The sequence below is a fragment of the Cebus imitator genome, unplaced genomic scaffold (genome assembly GCF_001604975.1).
Source record: "Cebus imitator isolate Cc_AM_T3 unplaced genomic scaffold, Cebus_imitator-1.0 Scaffold166, whole genome shotgun sequence".
Classification (NCBI taxonomy): Eukaryota; Metazoa; Chordata; class Mammalia; order Primates; family Cebidae; genus Cebus; species Cebus imitator.
In genome coordinates, this window is record NW_016107481.1 from 1,275,383 (window position 1) to 1,295,326 (window position 19,944).

The 19,944-nt window shown below is 36.0% G+C and overlaps 1 protein-coding gene across 4 annotated transcripts in view; it reads right to left on the bottom strand.

The window, feature by feature from the left end:
• Nucleotides 1-5,972: 5,972 nt before the first annotated feature.
• The window catches only part of HFM1 (helicase for meiosis 1), a 121,269-nt gene continuing 107,297 nt past the window's right edge, over nt 5,973-19,944 (bottom strand). For 3 of the 4 annotated variants that reach the window (XM_017544130.2, XM_017544128.2, XM_037744126.1), the window contains 5 exons: nt 12,894-13,004; nt 11,187-11,277; nt 7,680-7,782; nt 7,421-7,572; nt 5,973-6,546 (listed from right to left, as the gene is read on the bottom strand). In XM_017544130.2, coding sequence (XP_017399619.1) covers nt 6,477-6,546; nt 7,421-7,572; nt 7,680-7,782; nt 11,187-11,277; nt 12,894-13,004 — 527 coding nt within the window. In that variant the 3' untranslated portion in view covers nt 5,973-6,476. The remainder of the gene's footprint in view (nt 6,547-7,420; nt 7,573-7,679; nt 7,783-11,186; nt 11,278-12,893; nt 13,005-19,944) is intronic. The other variant, XM_017544129.2, reaches the window with a different exon arrangement.

Consider the following 19,944-nt stretch of genomic DNA (forward strand, 5'->3'; position numbering starts at 1 on the left):
TGTCCTTTGTAGGGACATGGATGAACCTGGAAACCATCATTCTCAGCAAACTGACACAAGAGCAGAAGATCAAACACCATATGTTCTCACTCATAGGTGGGTGTTGAACAATGAGAACACATGGAGGGGAGCACTACACACTGGGGTCTGTTAGGGGGAAATAAGGGAGGGACAGTCGGGGGTGGGGAGTTGGGGAGAGTTAGCATGGGGAGAAATGCCAGATATAGGTGATGGGGAGGAAGGCAGCAAATCACACTGCCACGTGTGTATCTATGCAACAATCTTGCATGTTCTTCACATGTACCCCAAAACCTAAAATGCAATTTAAAAAATTTTAAAAAAATACAAAATTAGCTGGATGTGGTGGTATACATCTGTAATCCCGGCCACTTGGGAGGCTGAGGCAGGAGAATCTCTTGAACCTGGGAGGCAGAGGTTGCAGTGAGCCAAGATCACACCATTGCACTCCAGCCTGGGCAACAAGAGTGAAACTCCATCTTGAAAACAAAACAAAAAGTCAGACAAAAATAAAGAAAAAAGTATGAAAAGGAATGAACGAGACTGCTAAGAAATATGAGACTATGAAAAGAGGCCAAATCTACAAATCATTGACATCTCTCAAAGGGACAGGGAGAAAGCAAATGACTGGAAAATATATTTCAGGATATCATCCATGAAAATTCCCCAACCTTGCTAGAGAAGCCAACAGTCAAATTCAGGAAATACAGAGAATCCCTGCAAGATTCTGCACAAGAAAATATTCCCCAAGACACATAATCATCAGACTTCCCAAGGTCAAAATGAAACAAAGAATGTCAAAGGCAGCTAGAGAGAAAGGGCAAACCACCTAAAAGAGAAAACCATCAGACTAATAGCAGACCACTCAGCTGAAACCCTACAAGCCAGAAGAGATTGGGGGCCTATATTCAACATTCTTTGTTTTTGTTTTATTTTTGAGATTGAGTGTCACTCTTGTTGCCCAGGCTGGCATGGAATGGCTTGATCTTGGCTCACTGCAGACTCTGCATCCCAGGTTCAAGTAGCTGGGATTACAGGCATGTGCCACCACGCCTGGCTAATTTTGTATTTTTAGTAGAGATGGGTTTTCTCTATGTTGGTCAGGCTGGTCTCCAATTCTTGACCTCAGGTGATCTACCCACCTTAGCGTCCCAAAGTGCTGGGATTATAGGCATAAGCCACTGTGCCTGGCCCCTCAACGTTCTTAAAGAAAAAAATCTTCAACTAAGGATTTCATATCCAGCCAAACTAAGCTTCCTAAGCAAAGGTGAAATAAAAATCATTTTCAAATAAGCAAATGCTGATGGAGTTCATTACCAACAGACCTACCTTACAAGAGATCTTGAAAGAAGCACTAAATATGGAAAGGAAAAACCATTACCAGCCAATACAAAAACACACCTAAGTACACAGACTAGTGTGACATTATAAAGCAACCACACAAGCAAGCTGGCATAATAACCAGCTAACAATACAATTACAGGATTGAATTCACACGTATCAACACTAACGATTAGTGTAAATAGGCTAAATGCCCCCATTTAAAAGGCAAAAAGTCTGGGCATGGTGGCTCATGCCTGTAATCCCAACATTTTGAGAGGCTGAGGTGGCAGATCACTAAGGCCAGGAGTTTGAGACCAGCTTGGTCAACAAAGTGAAAACCCATCTCTACTAAAAATACTAACAATTAGCTGGGCATGGTGGCACATGCCTGTAATCCTAGCTACTTGAAAGCCTGAGGCATAAGAATCGCTTACAACAGGGAGTAGGGGTTGCAGTAAGCTGAGATCGTGCCATTGTACTCCAGCCTGAGCAACAGAGTGAGAATATGTCTCAAACCAACAAACAAAGGCAGAGTGGCAACCTAGATAAAAAAGCAAGACCCAATGGTATGCTGTCTTGAAGAGACCCATCTCTCACACAGTGACACCTATAGGTTCAAAAGAAAGGGATGGAGGAAAATCACCATGCTAATGAAAATAAGAAAAAAGCAGAGGTTATAACCCTAATTTCAGACAAAACATACTTTAAATCAACAGATTTAAAAAGACAAAGAAAGGCATTACATAATGGTAAAGGGTTCAATCCAAGAAGAAGACCTAACTATTCTAAATATATATGCACCCAACACAGGAGCACCCAGATTCAAAAAGCATGTTCTTAGAGACCTACAAAGGGACTTAGACTCCCACACAATAACAGTGGGAAACTTCAATACTCCACTGACAGTATTAGATGGATCAGCAAGGCAGAAAATTAAGAAAGATATTCAAGACCTGAACTCAACATTGGACCAAATAGATCTAATAAACCTCTACAGAACTTTCCACCCCAAAACAACAGACTATACATTCTTTTCATTGCCACATGGCACATACTCTAAAACTGACCACACATTTCGATATAAAATGATCCTCAGCAAATGCAAAAGAACTGAAATCATACAAACACATTCTTGGACTATAGTGCAATAAAAATAGAAGTCAAGACTAAAATAATTGCTCAAAACTATGCAATTACATGGGAATTAAATCACCTGCTCCTGAATGACTTTTGAGTAAATAATGAAATTAAGGCAGAAGTTAAGAAGTTCTTTGAAACTAATGAGAACAAAGATAAAAATAGAAGAATCTCCAGGACACAGTTAAGGCTATGTTAAGAGGGAAATATATAGCACTAAATGCCTACATTAATAAGTTAGAACTCAAATTAACAACCTAACATCATACCTGAAAAAAAATTAGAGAAGTAAGAGCAAACTAAAAACCATTCAAAAGATCAATGAACCTAGGAGTTGGTTATTTAAAATTAATAAGATAGATAGTCTGCTAGCTAGACGAATAAAGAAAAAAGAGAGACAATTCAAATAAACATAATTAGAAATTACAAAGGGGTTGTTACCACTGACTTGACAGAAATAAAAATAACCATCAGAAAGTACTATGAACACCTCTATGTACACAAACTAGAAAACCTTGAAGAGATGGATAAATCCCTGGACACATAGACCCTCTCAAGACTAAACCAGGAAGAAATTGATTCCCTGAATAGACCAGTAATGAGCTCTAAAATTGAATCAGTAATAAAAAGCCTACCAACCAAAAAAATCCCAGGACCACACAGATTCACAGCCAAATTCTACCAGATGTACAAAGAGGAGCAGGTACCATTCCTACTGAAACTATTCCAAAAAATCGAGGAAGAGGGACTCCTCCTCAACTCATTCTATGGAGCTAGTATCACCCTGATTCCAAAACCTGGCAGAGATAACAAAAAAGGAAACTTCAGGCCAATATCCTTGATGAACATTGATGCAAAAATCCTCAACAAAATACTTGCAAACCAAATCCAGCAGCACATCAAAAAGTTGATACACCATGATCAAGTAGGCTTCATTCCTGGATGCAAGGCTGGTTCAACATACACAAATCAATAAATGTGATTCATCACATAAGCAGACTAAGGACAAAAACCACAATATTTTTCTCAATAGATCAAGAAAACACTTTTGATAAAATTCAATATTCATTCATGTTAAAAAAAAAAAACTCAACAAACTAGGTACTGAAGGAATATACTTTAAAATATTAAGAGCCATCTATAACAAACCCACAGCCAACATCAATGAATGAGGAAAAGCTGGAAGTATTTCCTTTGAAAACCAGCACAAGATAAGAATGCCCTCTCTCTCCACTCCTATTCAACATAGTATTGGAAGTCCTGGCCAGAGCAATCAGGCAAGAGAAAGAAATAAAGGGCATCCAAATAAGAAGAGAGAAAGTTTAACTATCGCTGTTTGCAGATTACCTGATCCTATATCTAGAAAACTCCATAGTCTTGGCCCAAAAGCCCCTTCAGCTGATAAATAACTTCAGCAAAATTTCAGGATACAAAATCAATCTACGACAATAACTAGCATTTCTACACACCAACAACAGCCAAGTCAAGGGCCAAATCAGGAACATAATCCCATTCACAATTGCTATAAAAAGAATAAAATACCTAGGAATACAGCTAACCAAGCAGGTAAAAGATATCTACAAAGAGAATTACAAAAAGCTGTTCAAAGAAATCAGAAATGACACAAACAAATGGAAAAACATTCCATCCTCAGGGATATGAATAATCAACATCATTAAAATGGCCATACTGCCCAAAGCAATTAAACATTCAATACTACTCCTATCAAACTATGAATGACATTCTTCACAGAACTAGAAAAAACTATTTGAAAATTCATATAGAACCAAAAAAGAGCCCAAATAGCCAAGGCAATCCTAAGCAAAAAGAACAAAGCTGGAAGTATCACATTACCCAACTAAACTGTACTTAGGGCAACAAAAACTAAAACAGCATGGTATGGGTACAGAAACAGACACACAGACCAATGGAACAGAATAGGGAGCCCAGAAATAAGGCTGCACACCTACAACCGTCTGATCTTTCACAAAGCTGTCAAAAACAAACAATGAGGAAAGGACTCCCTCTCTAGTCAATAAATGGTGCTGGGATAACTGGCAAGCTGTATGCAGAAGACTGAAACTGGCCCCCTTTCTTATACTATATACAAAAATCAGTTCAAGATAGATTAAAGACTTAAATGTAAATCACAAAAATATAAAAACCCTGGAATACAACCTAGGCAATTTGGGACACAGGAATGGGCAAAGGTTTCATGACAATGATGCCAAAAGCAATGCCAATAAAAGGAAAATCTGACAAATGGGATCTAATTAAACTTAAAAACTTCTGCACAGCAAAAGAAATTACCAACAGAGTGAAAAAACAACCTACAGAATGGGAAAAATTTATAAACTATGCATCTGACAAAGGTCCAATATCCAGCATCTTAAAGAACTTAGTTTTACAAGAAAAAAAAACAACAAAAAACATTAAAACGTGGGCAAAGCACATGAACAAACATGCTTCAAAAGGACACATACATAAGGCCAATAAGCATATGAAACAAAAGCTCAATATCACTGATCATTAGAGACATGCAAATCAAAACCACAATGAGATACCATCTCACACCAGTAAGAATGACTGTTATTAAAATGTTAAAAAATAATAGATGCTGGAAAGGTTGCAGAGAAAAGGGAACATATACACTGTTAGTGGGAGTGTAAATTAGTTCAACTATTGTGGAAAGCAGTGTGGTGATTCCTCAAAGAGCTAAAAACAGAACCACCATTTGACTCAGCAATCTCATCACAGAATATACAGCCAAAGGAATAAAAATTATTCTACCATAAAGATACATGTACACTTATGGTCATCACAGCACTATTCACAATAACAAAGACATGGAATCCACCTAAATGCCTATTAATGGTAGACTGGATAAAGAAAATATTTTACATATACACCATGCTTTACATATGTGGCCATAAAAAAGAACAAGATCATGTCCTTTGCGGGAACATGGATGGAGCTGGAAGCCTTAGCAAATTAACAAAAGAACAGAAAACCAAATACTCCACGTTCTCACTTAGTAGCTAAATGATGAGAACTCATGGACACAAAGAAGTAAACAACACACACTGGGGCCTACCTAAGGGTGGATGGTGAAAGGAGGAAGAAGATCAGGAAAAATAACTATTGGGTACTAGGCCTAGTACCTGGGTCATGAAATAATCGGTACAACAAATCCCCATGATATGAATTTAACTATATAACAAACCTGCACAGATAATCCTGAACCTAAAATGAAAGTTTTTAAAAAAAGGAAAAAATATTTTCTAGAAGTTCTTAAGTGGCTTTAACTTCTCATGGTTCCTATAAATAAATTTGATAATAAACATTGCTTAGGGTACCTATATAATACTTATCAATAATGAATTTGAAATATAATTCATTGGAAAAAATATAAAATACCTTTTTAGTACAGTAAAAGTCTACATAACAGAGTTTTAGAATTCACAACACTGAAAAACAAGATAAATGAAAACAATCTATACTGATTAATGTTTCATTTATTGTTGCTCAAAGTTAGATAAGAGTAGGTTCAAATAGCCATTGGATTCTTAAAAATCTTTAGTAAAACAAAATACATGGGAATAATATTAGTGATTAATCCATACAATAAGCAGATTCATTAAATTAGCATTATTTTGCTTTCATAGAATATTTTTCTTCTTGTTAAGAAAACATAAAAATAAAATTTTACATTGGTTCTTGTCAAAATCCAATTAACAACCAAATAATTATTTCTAAGTACAACTTAATTATGGGCTTACTGAAACAAAGCCACTGTAAAAGAGCTTTTTGAGAAGTTACAAAATAATGGGAAAATAAATTAGTCCATATATTTTGTTACAAAAAGTGAACAAAGCTAATCAAATTCAGGAGAAAACAATCTGAACAATTAAGAACTACTTTTTAAAAATAAAAAGCATGCTTTGTGATTAGGTGTCTTTATTCTTTCTCTTACTAATAAAAAAAAGTATTTGTTTGTTTTAGAAAATACCATCAAATATTCCCAGTAAAGACTTCATTTCATCAGTTTCATCATCAGGATGATACCTACTGGGAGAGAGAAGCAAAAGTAAAAATAACTATTTTTGTAAAACAAGTTATTTTAAAATAAACAATAATGTAATACTAAATACAGTAAAATAAACTTGATTGCTGTGAAGTTAATGTATCAAACTTCAGTATGCATAACTTTGTAGGAAGTCTGTTGGAGAAAATTAGACTTCATAAACTGCAAATGGTAGGAACTGTAAAGGTATTTCTTTAAACATATTGAAAAGTTATGTCATTCAATAAAACTGTGAATAGCCTGGTCCAAGGGAAGTGGTGTTTACAACTAATGATCATAACCAGTTACAGATTTCTTTGTATCTTCTGCACTCCCACTGCTTCGCTTGACTAGTCTAAAACAAATAAAAACAAAACTGTGAACAGGTCCCAAATGTTTTGACTCTTCAAGGAGAGAGAAACTGCAATGGAGTTTCCTTTTCTAAAATGGCCAGCAGTAGGGGAACCGATGAGATTTAATCTGACATTTTCATCGAACCTGTTGATTGTGAAATAACTGGTTGGCTAAAATACAACTTCAACTTTTGAAAAATTAGCTGACCTCAACTGGATTTCTCAAGTGACTTTACACTTTACAAAATTAACATTCTGTATTCAAATCAATAAAAATAAGTTTATCAACTCAATATAATGTTTGAATAAACAGCATCAAACATATGGGGTTTCAAAAACAAATATATGATGTTTGAAACATCTTTAGGAGCTTAGCTCACTAAGGCTTGAAAATTTTTATGTTTTTTAATAAATAAAATGTTTAGGCTCTGATCTTTAAAATGAACCAAGGATAAGGGAATGTTGAATTTCTTTGTGAAAAAAAATTTATTTATATAATCTTAAAGTGTCTTTAAAAGGTTCTTACTTGAAATCAACTTCCTTTTTACATTCACTATTTCTAATAAAAAAATCCACTTTTTTATAATTTGAAGAATTTGGTTTTTTTTCAGAGCAAGTCAAGCATAGCCTCTCAATCTCTGGTGATAGATTTTGTTGTTTTCTTTCTTGAAAATGTACCTATATTTGAGATAAGAAATAACAATCACTGAAAGTTTAAGCATTTGGGCAAAATTTAAAAGAATAACAAAGAAGTGCTTCTTCTTACAATAACTGCATTTCCGTACCTTCATACCTTGTTGAGGTAATTTTCTCATGGAGGATGCACTGAACTTGGGCATAGCAGAATTTGATAAAGAAATATCTGACATCTCATGTGATGAAACAAAACTAAAAATTAAAATTAATTATTTGTAAAATATGACAAACAAGGAAAACAAACCATTTTAATTTGGATCATAATGATTTTGGGAAATATGCAAAGTTTACCACATTTATCACAAAATGTAATGCACTGTTTCTAATACTCATGGAGAACTTGGTATATGTCCTTTCCTTTAGACCAAACCATAATTTATATATCCTAAATTAGGAAAAAATGCTATTTTTAAGGGACTATAGAAATAATTATTCAACAATTTTCTTTAAAATTGAGTCTTATGCTTAACTCTCCATTACATAGAGCCCTATAAATCTTTTTGAAATTCTACTTGCTTAACTTTTAATCTCCTTTCCTTATTTTGATCTCATTGTAGATAGACATCTCTAGTTATCTTCTTATATATAACTGTATACAATAATTCACTCTGAACCTTTTGTATTAACTCATTCACTAAAACACATTTATTATTCACTACCATATGCCAGATATTGTACTAGAAGCTGGGTATAAAGTGATAAATAAAACCTCAGGGGGTTACCATCAAGCAGACAATGAATACAAACAAATATAGATCCTGAAATTATAAAAAGAAAATGAACTGGGTAATATCATAAGAAATAACAGTGTGGAGGCATATACCTATTTTTAAAACATGATCATCAATGCATCTCTGGTGAGGTAACCATTTAAGCTGATATCTGAAGGCTAAAATGTGACAGCCATGTAAGGAGCAATGAGTAATGTGGGTGGGGACAGGGAAGAATCATATATACTGAGAGGATTGAATCATTCTGTCTCCAACTAATAAATATATATACATGGCAAGGAATTAAAATAGTAAAAAGTGTATAAAAGAAAAAGGCCAGGCACAGTGGCTCACATCTGTAATCCCAGCATTTTGGGAGGTTGAGATGGGAGGACAGCTTGAATCCAGGAGTTTGAGACCAGCTTAGTCAACATAGCAAGACCCCTACCTCTAGAAAAAAAAAATGTATTTTTAAATTACTGAGGCACAGTGGTATGTATGTACCTGTAGTCCCAGCTACTTGGGAGGCTGATGTGGAAGGATCTCTTGAGCCCACGTGGTTGAGGCTGCAGTGAACCATGATTATGCTCCTGTACCCTAGCTTAAATAAATAAAAAAGCAAATCTTTCCACCCCAAATCCTCAGGTCTCACAGGCCTTTTTCCCAGCAGCAACTTCTACACCAGGTTCTCAGCAGCTTCCTGTTACAGTCCATTTTTAAACCCACACATCTTCTGCTGGTCACTTCTAAACTCTTCCAAATTTGTTGCTTTTTAAAGGTGTGGTGCACAAAATTGTTCATGTGTCTTGTTATCTTCCTCCTTATGATTTATCAACTTTTTGCTTCTCTACACCTATAGCTTTGTCTCACTTTGATGCTCATATCCATTTATTCTATGTGACTGAGAGTTATAACCAATGAAATGAAGTGATAAAAATACATATTTTAAGCAAATATTTTTAAAAGCTATTCAATGATCTGAGAAATCCTAACATGGAACAAGGGTGAACAAGCTCCTGGTCACTGGAACTGTCTTGGTAGAGGCGGCATGATTACTTGCCGGGGATGTTGAATGGTGATTAAAGGATCCAGAGAGTGGGAGACTAAACAATACTTAAGCCCCGCTTAGCTCTGGAATTCTATGAAAACTACGAGTCTATGATGCTGATGCTATGATCGGTAATGGCTAAATAATAGCAAAAATTCCATGGGATACCAAAAATTCAGTAGTTTTTTAAAGTAGAGAAATAAATAATCCTTAAGTAGAAAATCAGACCCTGAATAAAATGTTGTTAGTATTTCTTCAGTTTTGGAAATTTTGACTTTGGCCAAAATTTCTCTCCCTTGACTTCTAGTCAAGTCCAATATTTCGCAATGCATTTAGCATCTTTTGTAAAGATACTTCAAATTGAACATTTATAAAATTATGTTTTCCATTCGAAATCTCTTATGTTTCCTGTATCTGCAAACAACATCCACCTAGGTGCCATTTATTCTTCCCTCTTCCTCAACTGTCATATCTTACCAATTGCCGCATTGAATCTGCTCTATTTCTGAAATGTTTTTAAAATCCAACCCTGGGCCAGGTGCGGTGGCTAACGTCTGTAATCCCAGTACTTTGGGAGGCTGAGGCAGGCAGATCACAAGGTCAAGAGTTTGAGACCAGCATGGCCAACATGGTGAAACTCCATCTCTACTACAAATACAAAATTAGCCCAGTGTGGTGGTGAATGCCTGTAATCCCAGCTACTTGGGAGGCTGAGGCAGGAGAATCGCTTGAAACTGTTAAGCGGAGGTTGTAGTGAGCCAAAATCAGCCACTGCACTACAGCCTGGGCAACAAGAGCAAAACTCTGTGTCAAAAAAAAAAAAAAAAAGACCAAATACTACCTCTCTGTTCCCATCATCTCTGCCCTAGTTTAGGCCTCATTATAGTCTGTCTTTCATTGGTCACCATGCCTCTGGCAGTCCCACTCCCTACAATTCACTCTACAAACTACTGCTAGAATGATTTTTTAAATCAAATTGTTTTTCCTGTGCTTCGATATTTTGGATGGCTCCTCACTGCCTACCATACAGGTAAAAACTAGAGGGCCCTAGGATACATCTGGCCTACAGATATTATTATTGCTATTTGGAGGGGAGTGCCATAGAGTATATCACATTTTCTTTTGAATTAGGTGTCAAAATTTAAAAACGTAAGATACCACATAAAATTTCAGATTCCTAGCTTTTCTTGAAAAATCAGAACATTTTATAACACAACTCATATTGCCTGCAGAGCAACAACTATTTGGAGCTGAGCAGTGGCTGCTCCCTTTGGATGAGACACTCCACAGTTGGCTTTGGCCCACCAAATCTTGAAGGCATTTGGGTTTGTGACCCCCTGACTGTTTGAGTACAGGGCAGGTGTCGAAGCACAGCACTCAAAGCCCTTACAATAAGACCACAGCAATCTCAGTCTTTATCCTGTGGCCACATGTACCACACTTTGCTGATCTTTGAGCACAGGATGCCTTTTCAAGCCTTATCCCTTTACAGATGCTTCCTTATACCTGGAATGCCTATCTATCTCTGTTCTAGTTGTAAAACTCCTATTCAGTTTTTAAGTCTCATTAAAAATGAAGGTTCCTGGGCTCTAGTCCCAGAGACAAAAATTCAGTAGGTCTAATGTGGGGCTCAAGAATGTGCATTTTTAATATGCACCCCAAAGTGATTTTGATGCAGGTGATTTGACAACAGCACTTTGAGAAACACACCTCTAAGATTAAGAGGGTTTAGGTTGGCTAATACCTTTTAGCATCTCTAATAACTTGATCCCATCTCCAATTATGTGTCAAGAGGATATAAAGTTGTAAGTATTACAAACCAAAGTTCTAAAACTTGCCTGTTTGACATTTCTCTTTGGAATTTGTCCTTTGACTCTTGAAGGGGTAGCTTACTTCCCCTGGTACTTGAACTCAAAGCGTTTCCAAATCCTATGTGAAGAGATAACATTTTGAAACAAAATGCCAAGTAACAGCTGAATGAAGCTTTTCACAAGTTCTACAAGGGCTCTCCCCAACAGATATGATCTGGTTAAGGAAGGAATGAATAATTCTCAACAACAAAATTTAATTTGCATAGAAAATTAGGGCCAGAAAGCTAAGGGAGTAAAGCTATAAAACAAACAGTTTAGCTTATTATTAACTATATTAAAAGGTCCTCAAGCCACCTATGTTGTTGCAAAATACCTATTTGGTCTTTGATTCCTGTTTCTAACTCCACTGGCTTGGAGGACACCCAGCTGGTATTCACTGCAGAACTGACTGCTTGCTTGGTGTGTGGGAAAAAACCCACAAACCTTTGGTCACAGATGTCTTCTGGGGTGATCATGGTGTGAGAGCGAGGAAAAATTGTTTTTCCACTCACCCTTATTATTTATATACTTACATTTCAGTTCACATAAATGATGAAGTTAAAGTTCACTCAGTATTTTCAATGGCCTGTTCATAATCATTTAAAGTGCTCTATACATGGGGGAAAATGGCATTTATTGAAACTGATTGTCCCAGTGACAAAGCTATGCCCTCATAGTACTAGACTACCTCAAAGGATCAGTACACATTACCTATTAACTTGCAGTACCCAATGACATTTAAGCTTGAGGTAGGGAACAGTAGTTGTCCACTGATATACAAAACTGTGCCTAATGACTCCATATCTTGGAGATTGTCCTGGCCTATTCTGTGAAGGTGGTCAAATCTTGTTCTTTTCGGAAGCAGTATTAGTTCTCTAGGTAATTGTACGGGCCCCAACACAGTAACATTTCAACTTCTAACGGCTTCCCTTTGAAATACTCTTTTAAAAACATGAGGTGGGGTATAGTAAGAGGTATCTATAATTGTGGAAATACCAGTCTGCAGTGAGAAGGCTGAGGGACTGATTTCTTTCTGTCAGCCCTAATGGGAGACAGTATCTCCATTGCTATCTTGTCATATACTTGCCAAATTTTCAATTTTCTGTTTTATAAAATAGAGTAAATTTGCCTTCCACTCAAACAGCTAATATGTCTCATCATTTTGGCATTGTATATGATTTAAATAGCATTTCTAATACAGGAGAAACTAATCCTTTCTTTCTTATTTACTTATTTATTTAGGTATAGCTGGAAAGTCCATATTTTAACTAGAAATGAAAGTTATTTTATTTTCTTTGCAAGCAGATGAATAGTTTTCAAAATGAATTTTTTGTCCTTCACAAATATTAGCAGACCATTTGTGATCTTACAATGGAGAATAAAATAGTCTGTTTCATGAGAGAAAATTGAATAAACAATTTGAATTTGAATTTTATAAGATAGGAGCAACAGAATAGAAAATGCTCATTGCTACATTATCATCATAGAATAACCTTGATTTCTGTCCTTAGGGGGGCAAATGCTCTTTGTAGAAGGGTCACATTTTCAGTTTTGCTAAAAATTACAATCTCAACAAACCAAATTTAACTAAACAAGCACACACAAAAAAGGCAAAGAAACTTCATTCCAGGAGCTGAAATGAAAAATATTCCAAGAATTTCTAATGAAATGACTCCATGCGAAGTACGATTTTACCTGATATTTTTGTCTTCTCAGTATCAGTCGAAAAGCTAGTCACTTCTAAGATTTCATCATCAAAATCATCCCAAACTTCATTTCCCAATTCAAAGTTCACATTCAAAACTTCTGAAAATGGAAAATTGCTTTTATCTGCAGTTGTCAAATTTTGGTTTTCAGATATATTAAGATTTCTGCTGAAGAACACTGTTTAAGGGACTTTCTCATTTGAAGTTGTAGAATAGTTTTATCTGGAAAAATCTGTTATGTGTATGTATAAAAGGCTATAGGTACTTTTTAAACCACAAGCATCATAGTCTATTGATATATCAAACATATTTTTCAACTACTAAACAGAGTTCTTGAGTAGTAGTTTTCAAAAGCATTGTGTCAAGCATTGTTGAATATGGTATTCAGCCAATTCTGTTAACTGTATTACATGTGCTGACAGTTGCACTAAACTTAAACTTCAAAAAAAATTTTAGGCAATAAGTTTTTCCTCTTAATTCTGATATTAAAATAACTCTACTTCAAGACTGGCTTATAATAGTTTCCAAAATGGTCTTCCTCCTCCAGATCTTCTACCTAAAGTTAATTTTCAGTATTGCTGTAAAATGTATTTGTCCAAAATAAAGAATATTTATTTTTCTCCTGCTAAAAAATCCTCGGTGTTATTGACTGTTTACAGCCTGGATTTAGAGCCAAACTACCTAAGTGAAAATTCCACCTCTCTCATTTATTGGTTGTATGGTCGTAGACAAGTAATTCAAACTTCCTGATTCTGCAAAAGAAGACAACAACAGTATCTACCTCAAAAGATTGTTAAGGGGAGCTAAATGCCTTTAGTTGTACAGTTTTACATAGTATTGTGTTAATAAATGTTAAATAACTACCTCTACAAAAAATGTATGCATATTAATACATATATGTTTATTATAAACTTTACTGACATAAAGGCTATACAGCACATAATTTACAAATAACAATAACATATATGGTATGCTTAAATGTAAATTCCGCATATCTAATTGAGTCTCATTGAATATTTTCATTAAGTTTTGCCACTCTTCTGTTGTCAACCTGTGGTTGCAAGTGACGAATGTAGCTCTCATGTGAATGTTGACATTTTTGTTGACTCTAGCAAGTAAGATGAAAGTATTAATAAAACAACAAAGACATCTGTTGGGATTTTACTCATTCATCATTGACTTGAGTAACTTCTTTCCTGAATTAGATAGTAATTTTCAAATACTAGAAGAATATTCTCTCAATTTTTTGTGTTATTCACAATGTAATGGCTACAGTAACAATATACGGTTATTTAATCTACACTATTAAAATTTTATCTATCACTTTCTCAGGTCTAAAAATAAGCAAAATAATAAATCAAACCCAGATTTGAAGTGTTTGCTGATTCCTATGGTATAAATGTTCCCACCATAACTGATTTCAAGCTACTAATGTGACATAATTGATTAAGAAGTTGGGGAAAATGCATGATAGCACCCTATTACATAGTATTTCTACCATATAGATAAATAACCTTAAGAACATAGATAACAGTAAAACGAAGCAGAGCAATTAGGAAGTGATGAGTTTTGAGTATTTTTGCCTTTGTTTATTTTTGAGATGGAGTCTCACTCTGTTGCCCAGGCTGGAGTGCAGTGGCACAATCTTGGCTCACTGCAACCTCCGTTTCCTGGGTTCAAGCAATTCCCCTGTCTCAGCCTCCTGAGTAGCTAGAATTACAGGCATGTGCCACCACATCCAGCTAATTTTTTCGTATTTTTAGTAGAGACGAGGTTTCACCATGTTGGTCAGGCTCGTCTCAAACTCCTGATCTCATGATCCGTCTGCCTCAGCCTCCTAAAGTGCTGGAATTACAGGCCATGCCTGGCCTTTGCCTTTGTTTTTAACATAATTTAATTCAGTTTATGTGGCTGAAAGATTCTTGAAAATTTAATAATCATCTCTCATAAGTCAGTATAAACTTGCTCCAACATATTACTGAGTTTCCTCCACTTTATTCTTTATCCATTTATTCACCTACCCAAACCCTTCTTTATTCTTCAACTGTACCTATTAACTATAGTTCACAGTATTCTATTTTTATATGTTAAAACGCACACACTGAGACACACAATGTATACATGTACTAAAAATGGAAGTAGATACAGAATGCAATGGGAATGTAGAGGAAGAAAGATCTAAACATGCAATGGAAGAGAGACGTACTCTTCTAAGGTGATACCACATGACAGACAGACTCCTAGAGTGATAACATATGAAGGATGAGTAGTCAGAATTTCAGCTTGATACAGCTGTGGTTGAGAAGCAGGGCAAGAGGAAAGGCAACCTATTCCATGAAAGGAGAGCACCACGTAAAAGACACACCAATATGAGAGGAAAGAGAATTTTGGAGTAACTGTAAGTTTTCAGGATTTCTGGAGCACAAAGTAGGAGAAGGCAGGGTCCACTGTGTCTGCACAGGCAGTTAAGTGCTAGATCATGTTGAAGCTTATTTGCCATACTGAGGAGATTCTTTTGTTTGTTTTTTTCTTAAAGGCAAAGGATAGCTTTTGAAGATGTTGCAGCAAAAGGTTTACACAACCAGATTTGCCCATTAGATCACTTGGAATATCATGGATTGAAGGAAAATGAGACAAAAGCAGAGATAAAAGTAAGTTATTGCAGTGAATGAGAGACAATGAATGCTTAAGCTAGAGTATCAGCAGAAACGATAGAGAGGAAATAACAAATATGAGAGATGTGCAGGAGGCAAAATAATTAAGATTTGGCTATTATTTACATGTGGGGTGAGCTATTTAGAAGGATGCTTTTTCTACCTTTAGCAGCTTAACAAAGAAGAGTTCATTCATTGAGCTAAGGAAAAAAGAGAAGGTACAGAGTGAGGTAGAAAGAAGACAGAGTTTCAATGCTGACATATCTGATATGTTAACTTTTAGGTGGATATGTCCAGGAAGGTGATTATATAGATGGATTTGGAGTTAGAAAGAAAGATCTACATGGGAGATACAGATTTAGAAATTATCAAGACATAGTGATTAAAGACATGGGCTTGGGTGATATTGTCTAGGAAAAGTTTTTGAGGCGAGAAGAATAAAAAAGAAAGAAAAAAGAATCATTTTGCAACATCAACAGGAAGAAAAGCCCATGCGGTCTAAGAAGTAATAGGAAACCAGTACAATGGTTTAATTGAAACCAAAGGAGAGATTTCCAAAAGAAAGGAAAGACCAAAGTATCAAATACTACAGAGATCAAAGAGAGTAACAGTTGAAAACAATTCACTGAATTCAGAACTTAGAAAGTCACTAAACTGCCTGAACAAAAGCAGTTTCAAAGGAATGATGCAGAGAAAACCCAAATTTTAATGAATAAAGAGTAACTAGGGTTTAATGAAGTGAGCATATTGAGTGTCAATTGCTCTTTAAAAAAAAAAAAATTTACGTTCTGGGGTACATGTGCAGATCGTGCAGGATTGTTACATAGGTATACATGTGCCATGGTGGTTTGCTGCCTCCATCCCCGTCACCTACATTAGGTATTCCTTCTAATGTTATCCCTCCCCCAGCCCCCACCCCACAACAGACCCCAATGTGTGATGTTCCTCTCCCTGTGTCCATTGGTTCTCACTGATCAACACCTACTTATGAGTGAGAACGTGTGGTGTTTGGTTTCTGTTCTTATGTCAGTTTGCTGAGAATGATGGTTTCCAGATTCAACCACGCCCCGTGCAAAGTACATGAACTAATCCTTTTGTATGGCTGCATAGTATTCCATGGTGAATATGTGCCACATTTTCTTTATCCAGTATATCTTTGATGGACATTTGGGTTGGTTCCAAGTCTTCGCTATTGTAAACACTGCTGCAATTAACATGTGTGCATTTGTCTTTATAACAGATCGATTTATAATCCTTGGGATATATACCCAGTAATGGGATTGCTGGGTCAAATGGTATTTCTATTTCTAGATCCTTAAGGAATTGCCACACTGTCTTCCACGATGGTTGAACTAATTTACACTCCCACCAACAGTGTAAAAGCGTTCCTATTTCTCCACATCCTCGCCAGCATCTGTTGTCTCCTGATTTTTTAATGATTGCCATTCTGTCGTGAGATGATATCTCAATGTGGTTTTGATTTGCATTTCTCTAATAACGAGTGATGATGAGCATTTTTTCGTGTTTGTTAGCCACATAAATATCTTCTTTTGAAAAGCATCTGTTCATTTCTTTCGCCCACTTTTTGATGGGGTTGTTTTTTTCTTGTATATTTGTTTTAGTTCTTTGTAGATTTTTTTTTTTTGAGATGGAGTTTTGCTCTGTTGTCCAGGCTGGAGTACAGTGGCACGATCTGAGCTCATTGCAAACTTCGTCCCCAGGTTCAAGTGATTCTCCCACCTCAGCCTCCTGAGTAGCTGGGACTACAGGCATGCACCTCTATGCCTGGCTGATTTTTTGTATTTTTAGTAGAGATGGGGTTTCACTGAGTCATCCAGGACGATCTCGATTTCCTGACCTCATGATCTGCCTGCCTCAGCCTCCCAAAGTGCTGGGATTACAGGAGTGAGCCACCATACCTGGGGCCTCCTTTTTTTTTTTTTTTTTTTTTTTTTTTTCTGGCTTTGTTGCCCAGGCTGGAGTGCAGTGGCACAATGTCAGCTCACTGAAACCTCCACCTCCCTGGTTCAAGCAATTCTCCTGCCTCAGTCTCCTGAGTAACTGGGACTACAGGCCGGTGTTACTATGCATGGCTAATTTTTGTATTTTTAGTAGAGACAGAGTTTCTCTATGTTGGTCAGGATGGTCCTCTTTCAATTAATTATTATTTTGATGAGAAAGCAAGAGATAGAGGGTACAGGGACTCAAGAATTCCGGTTTTTGTTTGCCTGATATGATTTCCTTTCTTTTAGTGGGAGTACCCTCCCTTTCCTTTGGGGAAATTATTTCTACAATTCCATGTGATCCTCATAAGGCCATCATTCATGGTACCATGCCTTCCCTGGGGCCACAGTTACATAATGACCCAATCCTCAGGTTACAGAGATTGATCAAGGGATAAACACATGACTCAACTGAGGCCAGTTAGCATGAGCTCTGGTCTGCCAAAACTAACAGGGAAGACTACCTTTTTCCACTGAGGCTGCTAAACTGTTAAGGTATAAGTTAGGGGCTACTAACTTATGCCGTGTGAGAAACCCTATTTAAAAAGTAAAACCAATTAGCAACAGGCATAGCTAAAAGATTGAGAGAAAGCCAGAGGCATGAGTTCCTTGATTTAGTCAGAATTAAGCCAGATACTTTTCAGTTTACATGAGACAATTTTTTCCCTTTCTTGTGCTTAAGTCATTTTGAGTAGAATTTTATCATTTATAATAAAAAAAGTCATGACCAGCCAGATGAGGACATGAAGTTGAAGAAGAGACTTCAGCATATTGTTATACTAAAGGGAAAGACACAGTGGCAAGGAAAGAATGAAAATACAGGATAAAGGAGATGGATAATCTAAAGCCCCAGGGAAAGCAGGATTGGATAGGATTAAGATTACAGGAGAAGAGACATGCCTTGAATTGAAAAAAAGACAATTTTTCTTTTAAGAGAAATAGATGGTTAGATGAATGCAGAGACAGGGAAATATATAATTGAGTGGTGGGGTGAAAAGCTGAAAGAGTTCATATACTACTGGTTCAATTTTCAATTCTCCACTGACAACTAAAAGTCAATTTCATTTTATAGAAATGGCATTGGGCTGGGAATCAAAAGATATGGAATCTATTTCTGGCCTTGTCATTAATTAGATACACAATTTTTGGGCAAGTCATTTAATCTCTTGGAGTCTTGGCTTCTTTCACTGTAAAATGAGAAATTGCACAAAGGTCCCTTCTAATTTAAATCTTATGATTCAACATGCTTTCTCATATAATTTTTAACATTTTTTCTTCTTCCCTTCTTGAAATTGGAATACAGAAGATAAAACTGCCATGCTTTTTAAAAAACATTCTCAAAAGCAGTATTTGAATACATTTAAAGTACGTTTTGCTACCAAAGACTAACATGTGAAAAATATAACAAGTATATCCAATTACCATTACTAACAGTACCAGAAACTATAACAGCTTTACATATATTATCTCATTTAATCCTAAAACCCTCTAAAATATAACCAGATGAGGAGTTTACACAAAGTGGTTAAAGACTATGAAAGGTTACACTAAAAGTCAGAACTAGGACTTGGACAGATTGTTTCCAGATCCTGTGAACTTAACTACTATACCATACAGCTCTTTCAACAACAAAAAAAGCGGCCCACTCAATAAAACAGGGATACAATTATTACTGGGAGCTAAAGTATCTAGGTGAGGCTTTAATATCATAATATAAATTGGATTTGGAATAGTGAGTGGGAAAGAAAAGTAGGAAAACCATGTAAATATAACACAAAAATAAGCAGAAGGAAAGATAAACTCGTGTGTGCAGGACAAGTAATAGTGCAGTAGTATAAGGAAGAAATAAATTAGAGGGCTACATATTGAATAGAGATAAATATAAAAGGTGTGACAATTTTATACTTCCTATCTACTTTGCAATGATATTCAGGCTTTGAATAAGTTGGATAAATGCTCTGATTCTCCAGCTGAGATTAGGGAACTTTTCTTGATCTCATATTGAACGTAATGGCTGCCATAGTATCATTAAGAGGTAGTGAATACTCCAGCCCTTGCCTCCGTAAAATCTTAAATTATGACTAGAGGAAAAAAAAGTGACAGCATGAAGAAAAGAATGTCAACAGAAGCCAATGCTGAACACATGAAATTATTTTCAGAAATCCCCAAGCTTACCATTTCTACATACAGCCACTTGAAATAACTCAATGGCCAGGATTGTCTCATATGTTTTAACAGACTGACTGTTAATAGCATGATCCAGGGAAATTATGCTATATTAATGGCAGGAGCCAGAGTAATGATGAACCAGACACAGTGTTGAATTTCTCTCATTAATTTAATGACAGACACAGACAAAATGCATTATCTCATTAATGACAGA